Genomic DNA, 20,216 nt, shown 5'->3' on the forward strand with positions numbered 1-20,216 from the left:
TTAAAAAGCCATTCTTAACATGGGGAGGGGAGTGTTTTGTACCTATTCTATACTTCAACTTTACAATCGAATAAAAAAAAACATAGAACTTTAATTAAACTTGGAAATAGGATTTAAAAAATAGCGCGGATCTAGCACCATTTATTTATTTATTATTGTTTTTAAATTCCGTATTTCTGCATAAGTACCCTTGTTTATTTTTTAATGGCCGCCAGTTATCAAAACTTCGAATTTACGTTTGATTCTATGCATTAAAAAAGGGGGTAGATTTGCCGTTTAGTTGTACAAACATTTTCGAACCAGGTTGTCACTAAAAGGGACACCTAAAGGTCGACACCGGTACCTAGCAGAAGCTTTTTTTTGTTTTTTTTTACATGTTTCACAATGGGTAAAATATAATCACATAATTATTGGAAATGTGATCGATCATGTTATTCAAATTTAGGTGCTAGTGCAGAGAGTGATCCGCGTTATTCCAAGTTTAATTAAAGTTTTATGGTATATTTTTTTTTATTCAATTGTAAGGTTGAATTATAGAATAGGTACAAAACACCCTCCCCTCCCCATGTTAAGAATGGCTTTTTAAATAACGTTATTATTTACATCTGGATCATTCTGCTCTGCACTAGTACCAAATAAATAAATAAATCGAATAGTAACTTTACCTTTACTTACTTCTCGATAATTTAGGAACGCGACGGGTTAAAAATGTCATGGAAATTTAATGTTTTATTTTATATACGTTAAAAATTTAATTAGAATTTTACTTAAAGACAAATAAATACTATTTAGTCCAGGGATCGATTTTATCAAAAAAAAAAAAAAAAAAAAAAAATTGAGCGAGGCGATATATTCTAACAGCCCCTATAATACAATTGACTTAGAACTTATAATTAAAATGTATTTATATATATAAAACGTTTGTTTGCTTAAGAAACCGGTAAAAAAAAGGAGGATAAATGATACTTGAAAACTAAATTGTAAAATAGTTTTTAATATTTTTAGCAGAAAATAAAAAGGATCAACTCAACAATCTGTGAATAATCACGTTCGTTCATTGTGACTTGTAATTTCTTAATCGTAATACAGATCAACGCTAAGAAAACGTAAATTATTTAATGAGCCAGAAATACAGAATTAATTGAAAATATTGATATCTGACGGTTTCTTTTTAATTACAAATAAAAAATAATTAATTTTAATCATTATATTGTACTAAATTAAACAGCAGATGTAAATATTTGTTGTGGACATTAAATCGGGGCTCATTTTATGTAACAATCAAATGGTTTTAGTATAACGAATAAAAAGGCCTTTCCAGTTTTTGAAAATATATATATAAAAAAAGAAAAATGGGACTAAATATTAAAATAAAACAATTTCTTCATAGGTCTTAATTAATTTATGTTTGTTTTTTAATGAAGTCTTCAGTTAAAAGTTGTATATTTTTAAGATGGTGATTTCATGCGTGTGTGTTTGACAGGGTAAGATAATTTCATTTCGTGGTTGCTATTGTTTAAACATACAAATTTTTCTTAGGTTTATATTTTATGGTCAATAGAACCATCGAAAACTATTAAAGTTTACAAACCTTTGATTCTACCTCAGGCGGTGGAGGTTCCGGGGGTAGTGGAGGTTTTTCTTCTGTTGGAGGAGCTGGGGGTGCAGGATTTGAAGGTAACGGCGGGGCACCTCCACTGACCATGGAGGAGGGATCATTTCCGGCGACAGTCGACGCTGAGGTTTGTTCAAGAACGGTGTTACCGGTGGAGGACACCATGGGAGGGTGGCTCATTGGAGGGTACATCATTGGCCCCATCTGTCCTCCACTCAACAACTGGTGAGGATGAGGAGGTACCCCACCAGTTGTCGTTACGGCTAAGGCCGCTGCAGCCTCCTGGGTATTCGGATACATCTGATACATCATGTTGGGCTGGGCATAGTAAGGGGGCGGGACACCCCCCATGGCCATTTGTTGCCAGTTTCCAAACATTTGGGAGGAAATAAAAATGTAAAGTTAATTAGAAGATAGACAATGCCATCTACTAGAGATAGACACTGACAAAATGGCGATTCTTTTGCTAGCCGGATGTTGACAAGAGTTAACTCCCTTTGTTCCAATCAGGGATTACTTGCCCTTTCACGTAACATGCACATTGCACATTTTAACTTTGGTCCCCGAATTCATTCGTTGATTTCATTAAAATGTAATGTACTCGACGACAGAGATTATCCTTCAGTCGGGGGGTGGAGGTGTTTAATGCTTTGCTTTGCGCACTTGAATGTCGACGGGACTATACATTTATTTTTCTTTACGCAAAACGTGCTCCTTTTGGGAAGTTTTTTCTTTTTATGTAAATCGTTTCAGACAACGCATGAAGTTACTTGATGTAAAGAACTAAAAATTAAAAAAAAAATAAATAATAATAAAAACAAGGCAATACTATTTGAAGGTCAAAGATTAATCAACGATAAGTGTTAGATGGATAGATTTCTACTAAGAAAACAGCAATTATTCCCCCTTTGTCAGAAACACCGCTCGTAAATGTGAAGACTAAACGACAAAATAAGGGGAGTGAGTTCAGTTACACACCAATAATATATAGAAATTTTTTAAAATAATAATGATAAATAAAATGTATTAAAATTTAGAGTTGAGGTTTATTGATCGCCCCCAAAATCAATCAAGCCCATTGATCAATGTTAGTCAGTGAATACTACCATAATGTTCCTCATCCTTCAGCTTTCCTATCTCATTAACACTTATCTTCAAATGGCTCTTAGCCCTGATAAGTGGTGACCCTGATAGTTTAAAAAAAAAAAAAAAAAGATCACTCAGATCTTCACTAAACAGCATAGGGCAGAACGAGTAACCATTTTTATGTATTTTCAAAATATACCCGTCCATATTTTTTCCAGCAGACCCTTCCATTGTGCCTCTTCCCATTTTTTTTTTTTTTTTTTTTTTTTTTTTTTGCATTAAAAAAGCAGGATCTTTATAAACAACAAAAAATTATTTTTCATTAAAACGCCACATATATCTACATTATCCAACTTTGCTCTTGTGGGGAGCCAATTAAATAGGAATAACTATGTAACAGCAGAGGATAAACATAAATTTTAGGTGACGGGTAATTTTTCTGGAAAGATGATATAGCTCAAAAATTGTATTTTTTTTTAAGTTTATGACATGCTGAATGTATTGGTGTTAAAATCAATTTAATATTACGTATTAATAATATGAGAAAAAAAACAGAAGTATGGCGTGGTTTGCTTGAAGCATTGTTAAAGAATAAAATGTATTTTTGAAGGTTTAAAATGCAGGAATGTACCATCTTATGAGCAGATAAATAAAAAAAATACATAAATGAATAATAAATAATTCAATAATTTTTTTTTTATTATCTTATTTTTTATCTATATTTATTTATTTATTTTCCTTAATTTTTTTTTTCAACTGTGGATGGTATTGGTAACTTTGGAATAAATACTATCCACAGTTGGAAAAAAAATTCAAGTAAATAAATAAATAAGTATAAATAAAAAATAAAATAATTAAAAAAAAATATATTGAATTATTTATTATTCATTTATTTATTTATTGATTTATTCATTTATCTGTTCATAACGACTGTACATTCCAGTATTGTAAGCCTTCAAAAATACCTTTACTTATTAAGTAACTATCGCCTTTGTGCCGAGATCACAGTGTAGTATCTGTTCTTCAGATGCTGCACTTCAATTTCTTGTTCTCTTTCAGTGGAGGAGAAGTCCTTCACGACTGAGACAATTTTTAATTCTTGTTCTTTTTCTCCACATTAAAAAACGACCCTGGTGTCTAACTCTGTCCCGTGGGGAGGCATTGTAAATAGGAACTATATCAGCTTATTTCCAATATGGTGACATTGATAAAGTAAGGGAGTGGAAACAAGGTGTCATGGAGACTTTAAAATGTTTTCATTGTTTTTGTTTTTTTTAATTTACATTGTGAAAACATAAAAATTATGTTTTAAAACAAATATTTTTATAAATACTAGCAGGACCGTTGGAAATTCCACAGCGGCATCTTTTATACGTAATATATTGTTGCTGGGCATTCTGTGGACGTTCAGCGTGAATGGAGACCTCACAATATTATTGTAGTCCTTTTGTTAAAACTGTAAAAGTATTAAACTAAGTATTCTGGTTAATGTACTGTCAGAATATATCTGGTTATTACGGTTTATCGCCAATATCCTTATTGGAGTCTGTGACATATTTCTATTGCCGCAAAAGGACACCATACGATACCATTATACCATCTTTAGACAGAACAGATCATATCCAGAAAAACAAGAAAGCATATTTCAGTTTAACATACGGCCCCAAAACAATATCATTTTTTTATTTTAATTTTTTTTTTTTTGACACTGCGTCTTTAGTGATCAAGTGATCCTATTTATTAAAAACGGTTGATAGACAAGGATAACATACTATGAACATTAAATTAGTGTATCTATATACTAATTCAGTGTTTGCAGTATATTATCACCTTCTATCCTCTTTTCAATAAATAGGATCTCCTAATTGAATAATTTATAATCTGGAAACCGTGACACACATACGTATGTATGTATGTATGTACGTATGTACGTGTGTTAAAGGTACTATGGTATTAATATATAGATTTTGTTTCATATAAATTATTTTTATATAAATCACTTTTTTATTTGCCCTAGTTCCAATTCCCAGTTTTAGCAACTACCATCTATCAAATAAAACATGTCGCCTTTTTGAAAGTAAGCCGATAATATTAGCATATTTACTGATTTAAAGCGTTTTTTTTTCTCATTTATTTTATGCGTAATGCTAACTTGATTTTATTAAGTCCAATATATTGAGCATGGCATAATCTTGAAAAGAATAAAAAAAATTTTTGGAGCTATTGCATTCACCTTTCCAAAAAAACAAACAAAAAAAAAAACAACAAAAAAAAAGAACTGACAGCTGAACTTCATGTTTACACAGCATAGAACAAGTCTATTTTTAGCAGTTTCTGATTTAAATTTCATAAAAGAGTACAAAAAAAAAATATATTTCAATCCAGTCACCTTTTCTGTAATCCTATTTCAGTCTTCCGAAAATCAATTCTTGTAATGATCATTTTCCTGTTGATTGCGGTTAGTGCAGTTCTATGCTTTGCCTTCTTTCTTTGAGAAGGGGTTAGTTTATTGCTAATCACCTGAGGCGCCCCTACCATGAAATACTGATGGGACTACCCAGACTTTTTTTGCAGGTCAGAGTGCTCCTCCTCGGGGGTTGCTGACTTTTCAATCCCACTTTCTGACCCTTGTGTCACATTTCTCACTGTGGGAAAAGAGATAAATACACAGTCATTCAAATTATTTCAAGTGAAACTGGTTTTGGCATTTTCTCAAATTATATATTTTTGCTTAAACCATGGTTTCATAAAAAAGTAACATTGAAGTACTAAGTTGCAATAATGTAAATAGTTAACAGCACAAAAAATTGGGGGTGGGGGGAGAAAAATGTACAACAAATAAATTTCCTAAACAGAATAAAATTTATTTTTCTACCGACCTGTAAAATTTGAAAGCGTAGAAACTAATAGCAAGATTTATTATTTCTGAATTTGTTATAATTAGGGCTATGACAACAGCATATTCTTTTCATTGCTTTTATTCTTGAGTATATATCCGACACAGTTAGACATAGTTAATCAACCAAGAGCCACATCACTCTATATAAAAGTTTAAAAATCAATAAAGATTTATTATTCCATTATTACTAGGACTATGACAACAGCATATTCTTTACATTGTTTTGACTCTCGAGTGTATACCAGGCACAATTAATTAACCCAGAACCACATCACTCTATATAAAAGCATATAAGATATTAATGGATACGCACTTGAGAGTCAAAACAATGAAAAGAATATGCTGTTGTCCTAGCCCTAGTTATAATCAATTTTATTTTTTATTTTTTTATGGAAATCGCTCCAAACGAAGCATGAAGCCATTTGATTGTAAGGAGCTAAAAAATATCACTTCAAGGTCCAAAACTAGCGAAAGATAAGTGTTAGATGGAATAGATTCTGACCCAGAAAACAGCAATTCTTCCTTCTTTGTCAGAAATATTGTTCATTTGTCAAGTGGGTGTGAGATATCAAAATAATTATATTACATAGTCCGGGTGAGAGATATTGTTCTTATAACGCCACCAGATAAATGTATAAATTGTATGTATTGTTGTTTAGCCTGGGAGTATGATTTTGACGTATAATGTTTGTTTGTTTTTGTTTTACGGCATATCAACCCTTTTCAGGTTATTTAATGCCGAATCCAGTGATTTTGAAGAACAATTTTTTAATAGAGTATATATATATTTTTTTTTGTCAGTTTCTATTTAACCCATAGTTGGGACACTAACAGGTACTACTACTCCGGGTCAGAGTGGATCTGGGAGCAATGGCAATTAAAGGGTGGCTCCACACTCCCCAAAGCCCGCAAGCTGGGGCCTCACCACTGGATATAGTTTAAGGCCATATCCAGGACCTTCACATATAAACTGAATCATGTTGTATCAGAGAGTTATCACACGGGTATATATTACAGTTCATATTTACATAAAGGTATCATTTTTATAAGAAGAATAATATATGCTTCATACCTTTTCTTTCTCCAAAAGTTCTTCTATCTTCACTGCTGAGCTCCATGATGAAACATGAAATGACCAACACCGTAACCAATTGAGACCTCTGTTCTTCCTTCTTTTGTGAAACCACAGAAGAACACTTTATATTTTTAAAATAGAAATTCATTTCAACTGTCTCAAATAGTCTTCACAAAGAGTCTGCATTTCGTGCCTACATGCTTATTCTTTACAGCCTCGTTTCCTGGCTTGAAGCACGTCTGTTCACTTCCGTGACGAAACTCAAACTCTTCGACTAACTAAACTTTCCGATCTCTTGACCTCAGTTCCGTTACATCATTCAAAAAGCACATTATCTCAACGTGCAACCTTTCCATGTATGCCTGCCCAAGGTCATTTTGTTTATTTAACCTAGCTAATTTATGTAAACATCCTCAGCTAAAACCTATTGCTACACTTTATTCTATAAACAATAAATAACTCCCAATATAAACTATGTTAACAATATCACTGGATAGATAGATAAATAGATAGATATACAAATAGATCGATAACAACTAATTAACTTTTAACCATGTTATTATCTAACAGTACGAGGGGAAAAAAAAGTTGACTTTTTTTGGAAGTTGTCATTAATGGAGTGCTATAAGACTTCCTGAACTTCTGCATTCAACCAAACTCTTTATCTTTTCTAATCTTAACAAGTTGTCGATATATAGTGAGAAAGTTTTAACAGGACATTGGTTGTATTTTGATTTCTGGATTTTCACTTCTTGGTATCAGATGTGTTCCACAAAAGTAATATATTCCTTTGAAGTAGCCAAATAGTCTTGGCTACAGTATTCAAGTAATAATTTAGTAAGTCGCTTTACTGAATATATTTAGTGTCCATGGTAGGAGCTGGCATATCCTTAATGTGAGGTCTTGGTGTACCTTTCAATGTCTCTCCCAGGTGGCTCTACCAGTTGGTATTTATGGCTTGACCAGCCAATTATATTTTTATAAAGAGGAACCCGGATGTACTCATATTCATTACGTCAGTACCCAAGTGAAATACATATAGTTATCCAATGACCAACAACACCATCTTGAATGAAAAATACCTATTATTGTTAAATCTCTCTCAACCGAATGTTATGGAATCCTTGAACTGGATTACTGTTGTCATATTTCAGTTAGTGAATCTTTGTCCTATTTGAGATTTACTAATGAGGTTTAGAAACTTATCTGTAATTTGATTAGGCCTCCCCCCACTCTTCCTTTTTTATCTGCATCCTCTTTATCACAGATGTGATATTGTTAGTCTCAATCGTTTCTATAAATACTATTATGGCATGTGTTCTTAAGAATTGTTTGATCCCTTCCTTGTTCCAGCTCCTTTGAGTCGTTGGTCTACTGATCTCCATCAGTTTGTTGTTTTTAATGCTTCATTGTAATATAGCTTCCTATTCCAGTAGCTTCTTTCCAAGAATTGCAGGTTTATGAAGCTCTTTTCCTGATGACTATTTTCCTTCTACCTATAGTGTTGGCCATTTCAAAAATAAGGCTAATAGGAATTTCCTGTTTTTGCCGATAATCATTTTTTTGTTCTTGTTAGCTCCTTACATCAAGTGGCTTCATGCATTGTCTGGAGTGATTTCCATAAAAACCAACAACAGCAAAAACAAACAGGCACATTATCCACCTTACACAGCTACTAATGACAAATTATTTGTAACTCTCAGACAGACAGTTTGAATCAGTTTGACTGAATCTCGCCTTTTTGTTGTATGCTTTTATGCAAATCTGTAAGGTACATGAGAAAATTCAGTTTTTGCAATGTTTCAATTTTGTCCTAATTTTAGGTTTAAATCATGGAAAATCGGCCAAAAACACATAAGAAATACATCATGACACTAGTATTCCTCAGTAACAGTGAGTAAAAGCATCTAAACAAGAACCCTGTAAAACAGGCAAAATCTGTAAGGTACATGAGAAAATTCAGTTTTTGCAATGTTTCAATTTTGTCCTAATTTTAGGTTTAAATCATAGAAAATCGGCCAAAAACACATAAGAAATACATCATGACACTAGTATTCCTCAGTAACAGTGAGTAAAAGCATCTAAACAAGAACCCTGTAAAACAGGCAAAATCTGTAAGGTCCGCGTACATGAGACAAGTTTGTTGTTGCGTCTGCTGTGCGGGAGAGAATGTGCATAGGCCTATGTGATTTTGCTCCTCGCGTTTGTTGCAGGGTAATGTCAGGAAACCGTGAAAAATGTTTGTCGAGCTCGAATTTTTCTTTAAATTCGTTATGAAGTCGACAGCTCCGTGTTTGTTTTCTGCTGAGTCTGACGAGGGTTTCGTCATTGTTGTTTGTAGTAGTTATTCCTGTTGGTAGTGGTTCGCTTGTTTTTCTTTGTTGAAAAGTTTGTTTTTTTCTTTATCAAATAAAACGTGCGTCTCGCTCAAAATAATTAATTTAAAAAAAGGTAAGGTCGCCATGCTTGTTCATTTCGCGTCAGTCGGCCGCCAGTTTGTTGTGGCATAGGAGGCAATGCTTGTTCGTCTCGCGTTTGGTTGTTACCATTTTGTGGTGGTGGTGGTGCAAAATAGGGAAAATGAATTGTCTCAAGGAAGAAACGAACGACGTGTTAAATTGAATTAAACGAACAGTAATTTCTTTCGTGAAAGAAACAAATGAAAGAAAAGGGTACCACACGTGTTTAGTTTGGCGTGCGTCTCTCGCTGTTAACTGGTGAAGAGGAAGGTCTAAAGTTTTGGCGTGTGTCTCTCGTTGTTAGCCGGTGATAGGGAAAGTTTATTGTTGTAGAGAGAGAGAGTCTGTGTGTGTATGAGTGTTTCATTCAAAATCATCCATTTCACTCTTAAATAACGGGGTCACCATTTCATGTAGAGGACTAGAACATATAAATCCTATTCCTGTTACAAAAGAAAATAACGAAACGAATGGAATTGAGGGAAACAAAAACTCAATTGATGGATAAGATAAACGTGTCGTTTATTTACTGTTGAAAGAATGAATGTTTTAGATATAACATGTGTTCATGACCACGCGGGTGTAACCATCGTTAGTAGAGAACTGGTATTGTAGAAGGAAAAAGGAAATGTGTTTTCATCTCACGTTCAGGTCACTATCGTTTGTTCGCGCGTGGAAAAAGAAGTGAGTAATATAGTAGAAATGAGAATGATAGTCCAGCGTGTAGATAAAGACAAAGGATAGAGGGTTGACATCAGTTAAACTGTGCGCCATGTTAGCCGTGAGCTACGCGGTGGTGTTCTCTGGCACAAGTAGTAGAGAGAGAAAGAGTGTAAAGGTGTACATGCGGTCTGTTAGCTTTTTGTCCCACATAGTAGCAAGTGGTGTAAGGTATGCACATGCGCGCGCATGCCGAAACGGCAGCGGCTAGTGCGCCGACCAACCACCTCGAAAAGGCAGGTCGGAAAAAAAGGGAGAAGCCGCTTGTTGCCCTTTCTTTTATAGGTGTTTCCAGTGGTCTTTTGCGCATGTGTGTATTTTATTTATTTATTTTTTTTTTACATAGGCGTCACCACTTATCAAGGCCAATAAGCCACTCAAGGATAAGGGTTAAAGAGTGTAGAGTAGTCAAAAGGATAATATAGTAATCAATAGTAATGGAAGTTCGGTAAATTTGTTAACTTAAGTGGAACGGCTCATCAGAAACTTGTTCACGTTGGACTTGAAGCCAACCATATTATAGACAGCTGGAAAGCAGGAAAACGGAAGACAATTCCACAGGTGTGCAGTTCTAAGAAAGAAGCTTTGATCATGGAATCTATGTTTAGGTTTAGGCACAGATAAAGAGTGGGGAAAATTATTGATAATGTTTTCAGCTAGTCTAGTGTTTCTTGTGAAAGTTTGGCGAGGAGGGACCATAGATTGAAGCTCAGTCAAACACTTTCCATGAAAATAACGATAAAGCAGAGACAAACTCGCAACATCTCTTCTGTGAGAAAGAGGTTGCAGCGAAGAGAAAAGGACATCTCCCACCAGGCCACAAAGTCTATTTTGAACCCTATCAAGGCAGGACAAGTCTTTTCTAGCAGCTCCTGCCCATATGTGGCAACAGTATTCCATCCTTGGACGTATCTGGCTCTTATATAGATAGAGAATTGCATCAGTAGTGAGATATCTACTGGATCGATAGAAGGATCCGACCATTTTTCCAGCGGCCTTGGCAACATTGAAAGGAAGTGACGTCGTCCTTGTGTGTGTGTGTGAGTACATGTGTGTACGTGTGCACATATGTATATGACAAGTAATATAGCTTGAAATGTGAACGCATGTTTTTGTGTGAGACTAGGAAAGGCTCGCGCACCATCCTCTGGCCTTGTGCCATATGTTCCCATGGTGGGAAAGAAGTACCCAGACAGTTCTTAACAGTGACAGCCCAGAAAACTCTAGTTTGTGCATGAGGCACAGAACTGTCTAGACCAGGATAGTAGACTATAGTACACCGGAAGTGGGTGATCATTTTACATTACATTTATATAGCAAAATAAACATCCACTTTAAAACCAAATTTTTTTAAACACTATTTGCAGTGTATAAAGGCACGAAAATAAATAAATAAATAAAATCTCATTTTTATTTTTCTGTTGCCCGCGTGGGCAAGGGGTATCTTATTTACTAGTATTGATTCGGATTAAAGACCAGGTTTGGTAAATAATTGAAAAAACAATTTATTTAATATTTATGATGGATGCTCATGTTTTGTTATATAAGTTGGTTCTTGTCCAAAATTCCCTATATACGTAATTTTTGGAATGTGATGTTTTCGTTGCGTCACATAATATAATTTTTCTTTCTTTTTTTTTTTTTTTTAAAGATGGGGGAATTTTGGACAAGAACCTACAAGTTTATTATAGAACGCTATGATCGCTGATTGCTTGTTTTAGAACTGTGACAAATATTACAAGTTTTTATTTACTATTTACTAAGAATTCTGTTTACATTTCGAATTTTACTTTCTGTAACAGGAAGTTGAAAGCAAAAAACAAACAAAAATGTTTCAAAGAATGGAGTAAAAATAGAAGACACATTTTCGTAGATTAACACCGGTTTAAGAACCGGAAGTTTAAGTCACGTGTCCCCGATATTGCGAAAATGGCCTTGCCGAGAATTATCTCACCTACAGATATTTTAACAATGTCAAGAAGATTCCATTTAGAAAGGTAGGTTATAAACAAACAAATGATATCTTATTCATATCGTGCGTGTTTGAATTTATTATTATCTTAAAGCATTCATAAAGTTTATTTAATTTAAATATTAAACCTACCCGTGACCCGTTGGGTCGCTACTACTATTTATTCTCCTTTGATTACATTCAAAGACCGTGTCATCTTTTAAGACATTCTTCTTTCATAACAAAAATTAATAAATCTTTTTACGTTTTATTATTATTTACTCACTAGGACTAGTCACGCAAGCCATCATCTTTGATAACAACTTGTGGTGTTCTCCTCAGATTTCCATCTCTTACTGCTGCTCTCCTCTTTCGATAACCTTTACAAAAGAATTTGCGTTATCGCAACAGCCGCTTACCATTGATTTCTCGTTGGCAGCGACCATTGATTTTCACTGGAATTTGGGTTGCAATAAGCCTCCCCAAAGTCCCACTGTCCCAGTCCTCTTTACACTCAACCAGCGGAGGGTCTGGCTCATGTTTTCTCTCCTCGGTCTGTCCATCCTCCTTGACTCTCTCCTCACTTATTTGGTATAGTGACACACACACACACACACACACACACACACACACAAATAAAAGGGAGGGGCGGTATCTTACAATTATACCGTTTCAGTTTTCATGATTCCATTATTATTGCATTATTATTACTTTAAAATACTACTACTACTAGTATGTAAATTAGACAATAATGATGCTGAGAAGTATTAGCAGTATTGATTTTTTTCAAGCAAAGTCCCCCGATGGTTGCTGACGTCCCTATTCCGAATTTGTGTTCGTAGGACATTATCGGTCGGTGGACTTTTCTTTTCTTTTTTCTTTTTTTTTTTTGTGTTAATCACATTCACCCCAAGCAAGGTACATCGCCACTTGGACGTACCGGGCTGCTATTTGGGATCATGTTTAGAGGAGATGAGCAAGATGTTCGTTTACATTACATTTAAACTTCTGCATATGTAAAAGAAGCAAGTAGCAGGAAGGAAATTCCAAATTCTAGCTGCCCGAGGGAAGAAACTATTAGAGCAGAAGGTTTTCCAGTATTTAGGGACTTCTACAATGAAGGGGTGTGTTGTGATTTTGTTGCTAAGCAGGTTTGTCGGGGGTAAATACCTCAAGGGGGAAGTAGTACAATGAGTTCATCAGAGCACATTCTATTAAAAATACTTGTAAAATAGGCACAGGGATGCAACATTGTGGCTATGGGCCAAGGGTTGGAGCTTAATTAACAGTGTGGGATCTATTATATTGGAGACTCTTCTTTGGACCCTGTCCAAGAGGGAGAAACTAGCAGTAGATGCACCAGCCCAAATACTCCATGCATGAGCGAATGGTGGCTTTGTAGAAGTACAGGATACTCTCAGCACTTCTAGCACGTCAAAGCATGTTGACTTTTTTTTTTTTTTTACATAGGCATCACCACATGATCAAGGCCAAGAGGCCACTCAAGGATAAGGGTTAAAGAGTGTACAGTAGAAATTGGACAATATAGTAATCATTAGTAATGAAAATTTGGTAAATTTGAAAACTTATATAGAACGGCTCATCAAGAACTTATTTACGTTAGACTTGAAGACAACCATATTGTAGTCAGCCGGAAAGCAGGAAAACGGAACACAATTTCACAGGCGTGCAGTTCTAAGAAAGAAGCTTTGTTCATGGAATCTACGTTTAGGTTTAGGCACAGATAAAGAGTGGGAGGAATTATTGATAGTGTTTACAGCTAGACGAGTGTTTCTTGTGAAAGTTTGGCAAGGGGGGACCATAGATTGAAACTCAGTCGAACACTTTCCATGAAAATAACGATACATCAGAGACAAACTCGCAACATCTCTTCTGTGAGATAGAGGTTGCAAGGAAGAGAACAGGACATCTCCTACGAGGCTACGAAGTCTATTTTGAACTCTATCAAGGCAGGATAAGTCCTTTCTAGCAGCTCCTGCCCAGATGTGGCAACAGTATTCCATCCTTGGATGTACCTAGCTCTTATATAGGTAGAGAATAGCATCAGCAGTGAGATATCTACCGGATCGATAGAAAGATCCCACCATTTTTCCAGCGGCCTTGGCAACAGATTTGATGTATTTGACTCAGAATAATCCCTTATTTGAACTTTATAATAAAAATGTTTATAAAGTGAAGTTTTTACCACTTAGTCTGTCAGGCCTGCAGCAATCATCAGGGGACTTTGCTTGAAAAGAACCTCATTTTTTTTTTTATATTTAATTATTTTTAGTATGCGATCATTTAAATTTGTGAGAAACAGTCCACCAATGACATCCTTAGAACACAAATGTGGAATATGAGTGTTAGCTATCAGAGGACTTGAAGAAAGACATAGTCTTTATTATTCTAATAAAGAGACTGCAGCACTTTTCAGACAAGTAGATACCATTGGTTTTGCTTGAAAGTCAATATTTCGAATTTCGTTCTGATAATGAAGAACAGGGCTATACATTGCGAGTGAATCTGTCGCATTCGCGAGTGATTTTGAAAGTAGCGACTAGAAATAATGAAATCCTTATCTTTTTTGGCGATTGTATTTCTTTCATCGACAATCTTCCAAAGCTCACTGAATGAAAAATATCTTTTCAACTTTTTTTTTTTTTAATAAAATGAGCAAAGTCAAGTTATTTAAAAACAAAAGGTTTAATACAACAATATACTCTTCTTTTTTTTTTTAACTATAAAACTTTTAAAATAAAAACATCCAAAGAAATTCGAATGTTTATACGTTCAAGTATCAACATTATAAAGTATCAAAAAAAAACCCATAAAATTTGGTGTATATTTAGAATTACACTTATTAAAAAAAATGCAAAAAAATATTTGATGTATGTACTCGTCATAGAACGAAGATGTCGAATTCTAAAAATCATGTGGGTTTGGCTAGTAAACGAAAATATTTAGTTGTCAAAGGTCAACTAAAGATAAATTTGTCTGTAGAGCACTGAAGAAGCACGTCTAATTCAGCCCAGTTTCAACAATCATATTTAATCCTGAAGGTGTTTGTCTCACCATTCATCTAACAAATTCAGGCTCCCTTATCCTTGAGTGGCCTTTGCTCCTTGATTAGAGATTACTCATTAGTACAAAACAAAATTCTAGAGTTATCATGTAAAGTTTCTTTTCTTTTAACAGGCTGTCACTATTGAAGTTAACAAATTCCTGCAGCCGTATAATGCAGAGATGCAACTTGTCTACAAATAATTTGCCAGAGGAAAAGCAAGTCACAAGTAAGTGAAGAACTTTCCAATCTTTAGACATGGACTAAATTTCTAATGTACTTTATTTTAATGTCAGTAAAACCTTTTTCCATATATCGTGTCATTATGGAAAATCTGTGGTGTTGGACTTATAATAATGTGTTTGTATTTACCACTATAATTTTTCACTGACTACAATAAAATAATCCAGGGCAATGCTGAGTTAAGTCAGCTAGTTGTAAATAAATTATTAATTAATTAGTAATACACACGGACAGAAAAAAAACACTTTGGATAATCACAGATTTCGAGGTAGTTCTACTAAAATAGCCATATTTTTTAAATCAAAGCACTTCAATTATATCTGTTTTGTTCAGAAATGAATATACTTTCAAATGAATTAATAAATATGAATGTACATTATATATTTTAAGAATTTTAAGCAAATAAAGTGATAAAAATGTGAACGTCATAAAATGGCGTTTTCGGTAAGGTTTTGTAATGACCCCTTCTGATTTCTAAAGGCCCGTACCGTGATTGTATGAAGAATTTCGTTATGGAATTTGGGAAACAATCAGAAGAGGTGTTAATCTTAATACTGTCAAGTTTCTGAAATATTTTTGACCATTTCTTTTTTTTTTTGTGTTAAAAATAAGACTTTAATATGACGAGTATCGAACATTTTGAAAAAAAAATTTCTTCGGACACCCACTAGTAAGTAAATCAATCTTTTTACTATCTTTATAAATTAATAGTATTATTGTATGTTGAGTAGGACCACGGTAATTGATAATAATTTAAAAGGACCTACCCGAAAAAAAAAACGTTTCTATTTTTCGAGTTTGGACAAATGTAGTATTAGTAGCAGCAGCAGTTGTAGTATTAGCACAGTGTAAACAACACGCGTTCTTTAATTTTTATTCAAAAACCAATTGAGAAAAACATGAAAATATGAATATAGATGTTCTTATATGTTTAATTAGAGCTATTTTGTCCTCAGAATAAGTTTAGAACTATTCGGTTTTCAGAATGTATAATAACAACAATCCCAACCCATTCGGCATTATGAATCCGTTGCAATTTCTCACATTTCTGGTAAAATTTAAAAACATGGTTAAAAAAACAAAATAAACTTTTGTAGATATATAGCTTGCATGCACTTTTATTCATTGCACTAGTTTTGAACAGCGAATTAAAACAATGTTTTACTGCGAACAGCCACAAATCAAAATAAGTATCAAAATCTCGTTTGTATTACTATACATATAGATTCGAAAAAGTTGTCAAAAAACAAATATATAACAAATAAATATTATCAAAGGCAAGATAAGTTACTTTTCTATCTAATTGGATATTTTTTAGTGTTTTTATTTAATGTAACATGTTTATTCAGCTCGAAAAACAGAGTGCTTACAAATGTATTGGAAAATTTAAAATGGCGCCCGGCCTGACTCTCTCTTTGACACTGTAAGTTTGAGAAAAGGACTTAAAAATAAAAAACACTACACAAAATACTGCTAAAAACCCACTAAATATATGTCAGCCTATGTCACAGTAACATATATTGAGCGAGTTTCTAACAGTATTTTGTCTAGTTTTAACTCTTTTCCCCAAACTTACCGTTTCAATAGTCAGGCGCCATTTTAAATTTTCCAATACATCGGTAAACACTTTTTTTTTGAGCTGAATAAATATGTTACATTAAATAAAAACACTAAAAAATTATCCAGTTAGGTAGAAAAGTAACATCTTGATAACATTAGGTAGAAAAGTAACATCTTTGATAACATTTATTTGTTATATATTTGTTTTTTTGACATTTGTTTTGAATCTATGTGTATAGTAATACAAACCCTCAAAATCTATATCAATATTCTTGAAATTTTTAAAGCAGTTAGAAAACACAGTAAACTACAATTAGGAAGCATTTTATTTCGTTATTTTTTTTTTCTACTTATTAAGCGAAAGGTATTTTTATGACCTGCTCCAGCGTAGTATAAACGGCCTATGGAATAAACACCTTCAACCTCGAAAATAGAAATCAACAAATTTATGGAATTTGATGCTTGCGCATTTATTGAACTGTACTATTTTTAAATAGTATTTTCAAGTTAAATTAAAGTTTTACAATATTTTTATTTTATTAATTTGTTAACTGAAAGTACAGAATAGTTACAAAACACCCTCCTCTCCCCATGTTAAGAATGGCTTTCGAAATAATAGCGTTATTATTTCAGCACGGTTCAATAAGTGCACAAGTACCTGGAATTTTCTTCAAAATTTGATAATGCAGCTTCTTATTAAATTAAAACTAAATATAACATTTGCTGACTTATTTTACCTGTCGAATACACACACACTAATATATATATATATATATATATATATATATATATATATATGCCTTCTGTAAGATATTTATTTGAAATGGATACGCCATTTTGCAGTTAAGACAACAAAACAAAAATGAAGATTCCAATCCACAGAGGTATGAAAAAGTGGTCAAAAACAAATGTTATCAAAAGCAAGATAAGTTACGTTTCTATCTAACTGGATACTTTTTAGTTTTGTTTTTTTGTTTTTTTAATATCGAACCGAATAAATATTTTACATTATATAAAAACAGTAAAAACTTATTTAGTTAGGTAGAAAAGTAACTTATCTTGCTTTGCATAACGTTTATTTGTTTTACATATATATATATATATATATATATATATATATATATATATATACACACATACATTTTTTTCTTTTTTTTTTTTTGGACATATTTAATAGTAATGTGATATTCCAAATGTAATCCATAACATTTTCAAAAGCCAATAATTATGAACCACTAACAGTAAATATGAGTGATAAAAGCTCTCTAAAACTCACCTCTAACCCCAGTTATGAGTGGCAGATCTCCTCCTAAAACACTCTTTAACCCTAGCAATAATACTAAGTTCGAGTGGCAAGCCCCCCCCCAACAAAATACCTCTGTAAGCCACATACAAGCATCTAAAACAAACTAACAATAAATAGATCCTTCCTTAAAGAAAAATGCACATGATTTATCTCCCATAAAAATTAACTGTCCTAAAATGCTAGAATGGCCTGAAAATGATGAATTATTTTACATTAAATTTTTGTGAAACTAACCGCCCCCCCCCCCTCTAATGTTGTTTTTGTTTCTGTCAAGTCTTCAGTATGTTCACACATAATTTTCCTTAGCCCTACAACTAATTCAAAGTCCGACTGGCAAACCTCCCCATATTCTCATTGCATAGAAACCCTCTTAAAACCACACATAATCGTAAAAAAAACAAAACAAAAAGCATACAGAATTTATCTCCTATAGAAAAAAACCCCAGTTAACTGCTCTAAAACGCGAGAGTGACCTGTAATGGGGAATTATTTTACATTAAATTCTAAAATAATTTGTTCATCTTTCATTAAAGTTTTTCATAGCATCTCATACATAATTGCCTAAAAAGGTAGAATCACATTTTGGACGGGTGGGCAGAAGGGGTTGGGTGGGGTTAAACAGAAGGTGTTTATCTACAATAATACCAAAGAAATATTGCAATATATTTATTTTTAAATGGTCCTATGTTTAGATTCAAGTTTTTTGTACATAAAGCACATTACAATTCAACTTCTTTTCTGTTTATGGATACATGACATTTTTAAGGAATTGCAGCATATTTATGCACATTTACTGCAGATTATTTGGAAACCATGAACTTTTGGAGATTTTCAGTTGCATATTCTGATTCCTTGTACAAAAATACACTTATATGGTACATTTCTTTACTTAATCTTGTGTTTTAACAAAGATATGACATTTTTACTGAAAAAGTAGTGTAAAAAATGTGACGAAACGCATATGGTCTTAAAGAGGGGAAAATATCCAAACATGTGAGGCACAAAAATAGTCATAACTTCCTTAATTTTAATCAGATTTAAAAAATTTAAAAAGATTCTTTCTTAGCTCATTAAGCTCTTTCTATGTATACCAATATTGAAATATTTTGAGTTATTTCAATTTTTTCATGTGTATTGCTAGTTTGAGTCTGTAAATTGATTGACTCCATAATTGAATTTGATTCCAAAAACAGAAGAAAAAAATTATATGAATAAAAGCAGACATGTCCTTTTCACAATAAAAATATTATAAATATATTACTTTTGGAGAGTGTGATAGTCATGTTTTTTTTTGCATAGATAATACCATTAACATAAATAATAATACCATAAACAGTTATTAGGATTATTCAACCTACAGTTGTCATCTGTTAACGTATTGACCAATGTAACCTCTGACTTTGTTCGAGCGCATTTTGTTGAATTCTTGAATTTGTAAGGAATTCTGAGCCAAATCCTTTATTTAATCCACAGGACTAGATTGTTCTTGTTTCGTCAGCCATGACTCATGGCGCAATGAATAAAAGTACTATGTAATAATCAGTTGTAAGTTACTAGCGGGGGTATCCGGCGTTGCCTGGGTGTTTGGAGGTGTGTGCGCGGGGGGGGGGGTAGATCAAAACAAAATGGCCAAAGTAATAACCCTGTTTAAATATTATAAAATAAAAAAAAACGATGTTAAACTTCTTTAAAACATCGGAAAAAACGCGTCTCCCGTGTGGTAAAAGAAAAAAAAAAAGTTTTGGTAGGTAGGTAGGTAGGTAGGATTAAACTCGGAACCTTGAAGCAAAGGTGAAAAAAAAAGTGTGAAAAATCCTAATCTGTTACCCACTCGACCAGGACGGCAGAGTAACAGAAAAGCGTTTTAATTTAACAATTAAAGTTAATTGACAGGTGCTTAAATTACATCATGCCAGTGAGTGAATGAAATCCCGCACTTAAATTTTGCTGCAAGATAGTTTTTTTTGTTTTTGTTTCCCAACTTTGGTTGTTTGTTTCCCCAAGATGTTTGGGGAAAACCAGCTCCCTATAAAAGGGGAGTGTCCAATTGAATAGCAATTGTGTGATATAAGGGGTTTCCTCCATATTGATCAAAAGTTGATTGCTTTCTGGATGTTCCCAGCATTAAGCCGGGAACAAATGCGTTCGCTTCAGATTAGTTTCGCTTTTATACGAAAAAGCCGAACACACACGAGGGGAACCGAAATAGCAAGAATTTTATAAAAGTCGATGTAAATA

The 20,216-nt window shown here is 33.4% G+C and overlaps 2 protein-coding genes across 4 annotated transcripts in view; one reads left to right on the top strand and one right to left on the bottom strand.

The window, feature by feature from the left end:
• LOC145242148 (uncharacterized) overlaps positions 1-2,094 on the bottom strand; it is a 95,473-nt gene extending 93,379 nt beyond the window's left edge. For all 3 annotated transcript variants that reach the window (XR_013862659.1, XM_080105125.1, XM_080105124.1), the window contains exon 1: positions 1,592-2,094. Coding sequence is in view for 2 of the 3 variants with exons in the window: in XM_080105125.1 (XP_079961251.1) it covers positions 1,592-1,993 (402 nt within the window). In the remaining variant the exon portion in view is untranslated. The remainder of the gene's footprint in view (positions 1-1,591) is intronic.
• Positions 2,095-11,703: 9,609 nt separating this feature from the next.
• The window catches only part of LOC145242150 (small ribosomal subunit protein mS39-like), an 87,163-nt gene continuing 78,650 nt past the window's right edge, over positions 11,704-20,216 (top strand). The window contains exons 1-2 of the mRNA XM_080105129.1: positions 11,704-11,851; positions 15,004-15,098. Coding sequence (XP_079961255.1) covers positions 11,784-11,851; positions 15,004-15,098 — 163 coding nt within the window. The 5' untranslated portion in view covers positions 11,704-11,783. The remainder of the gene's footprint in view (positions 11,852-15,003; positions 15,099-20,216) is intronic.

Source organism: Euprymna scolopes, chromosome 21, assembly GCF_053919585.1.
Source record: "Euprymna scolopes isolate OS-2025 chromosome 21, ASM5391958v1, whole genome shotgun sequence".
NCBI lineage: Eukaryota > Metazoa > Mollusca > Cephalopoda > Sepiida > Sepiolidae > Euprymna > Euprymna scolopes.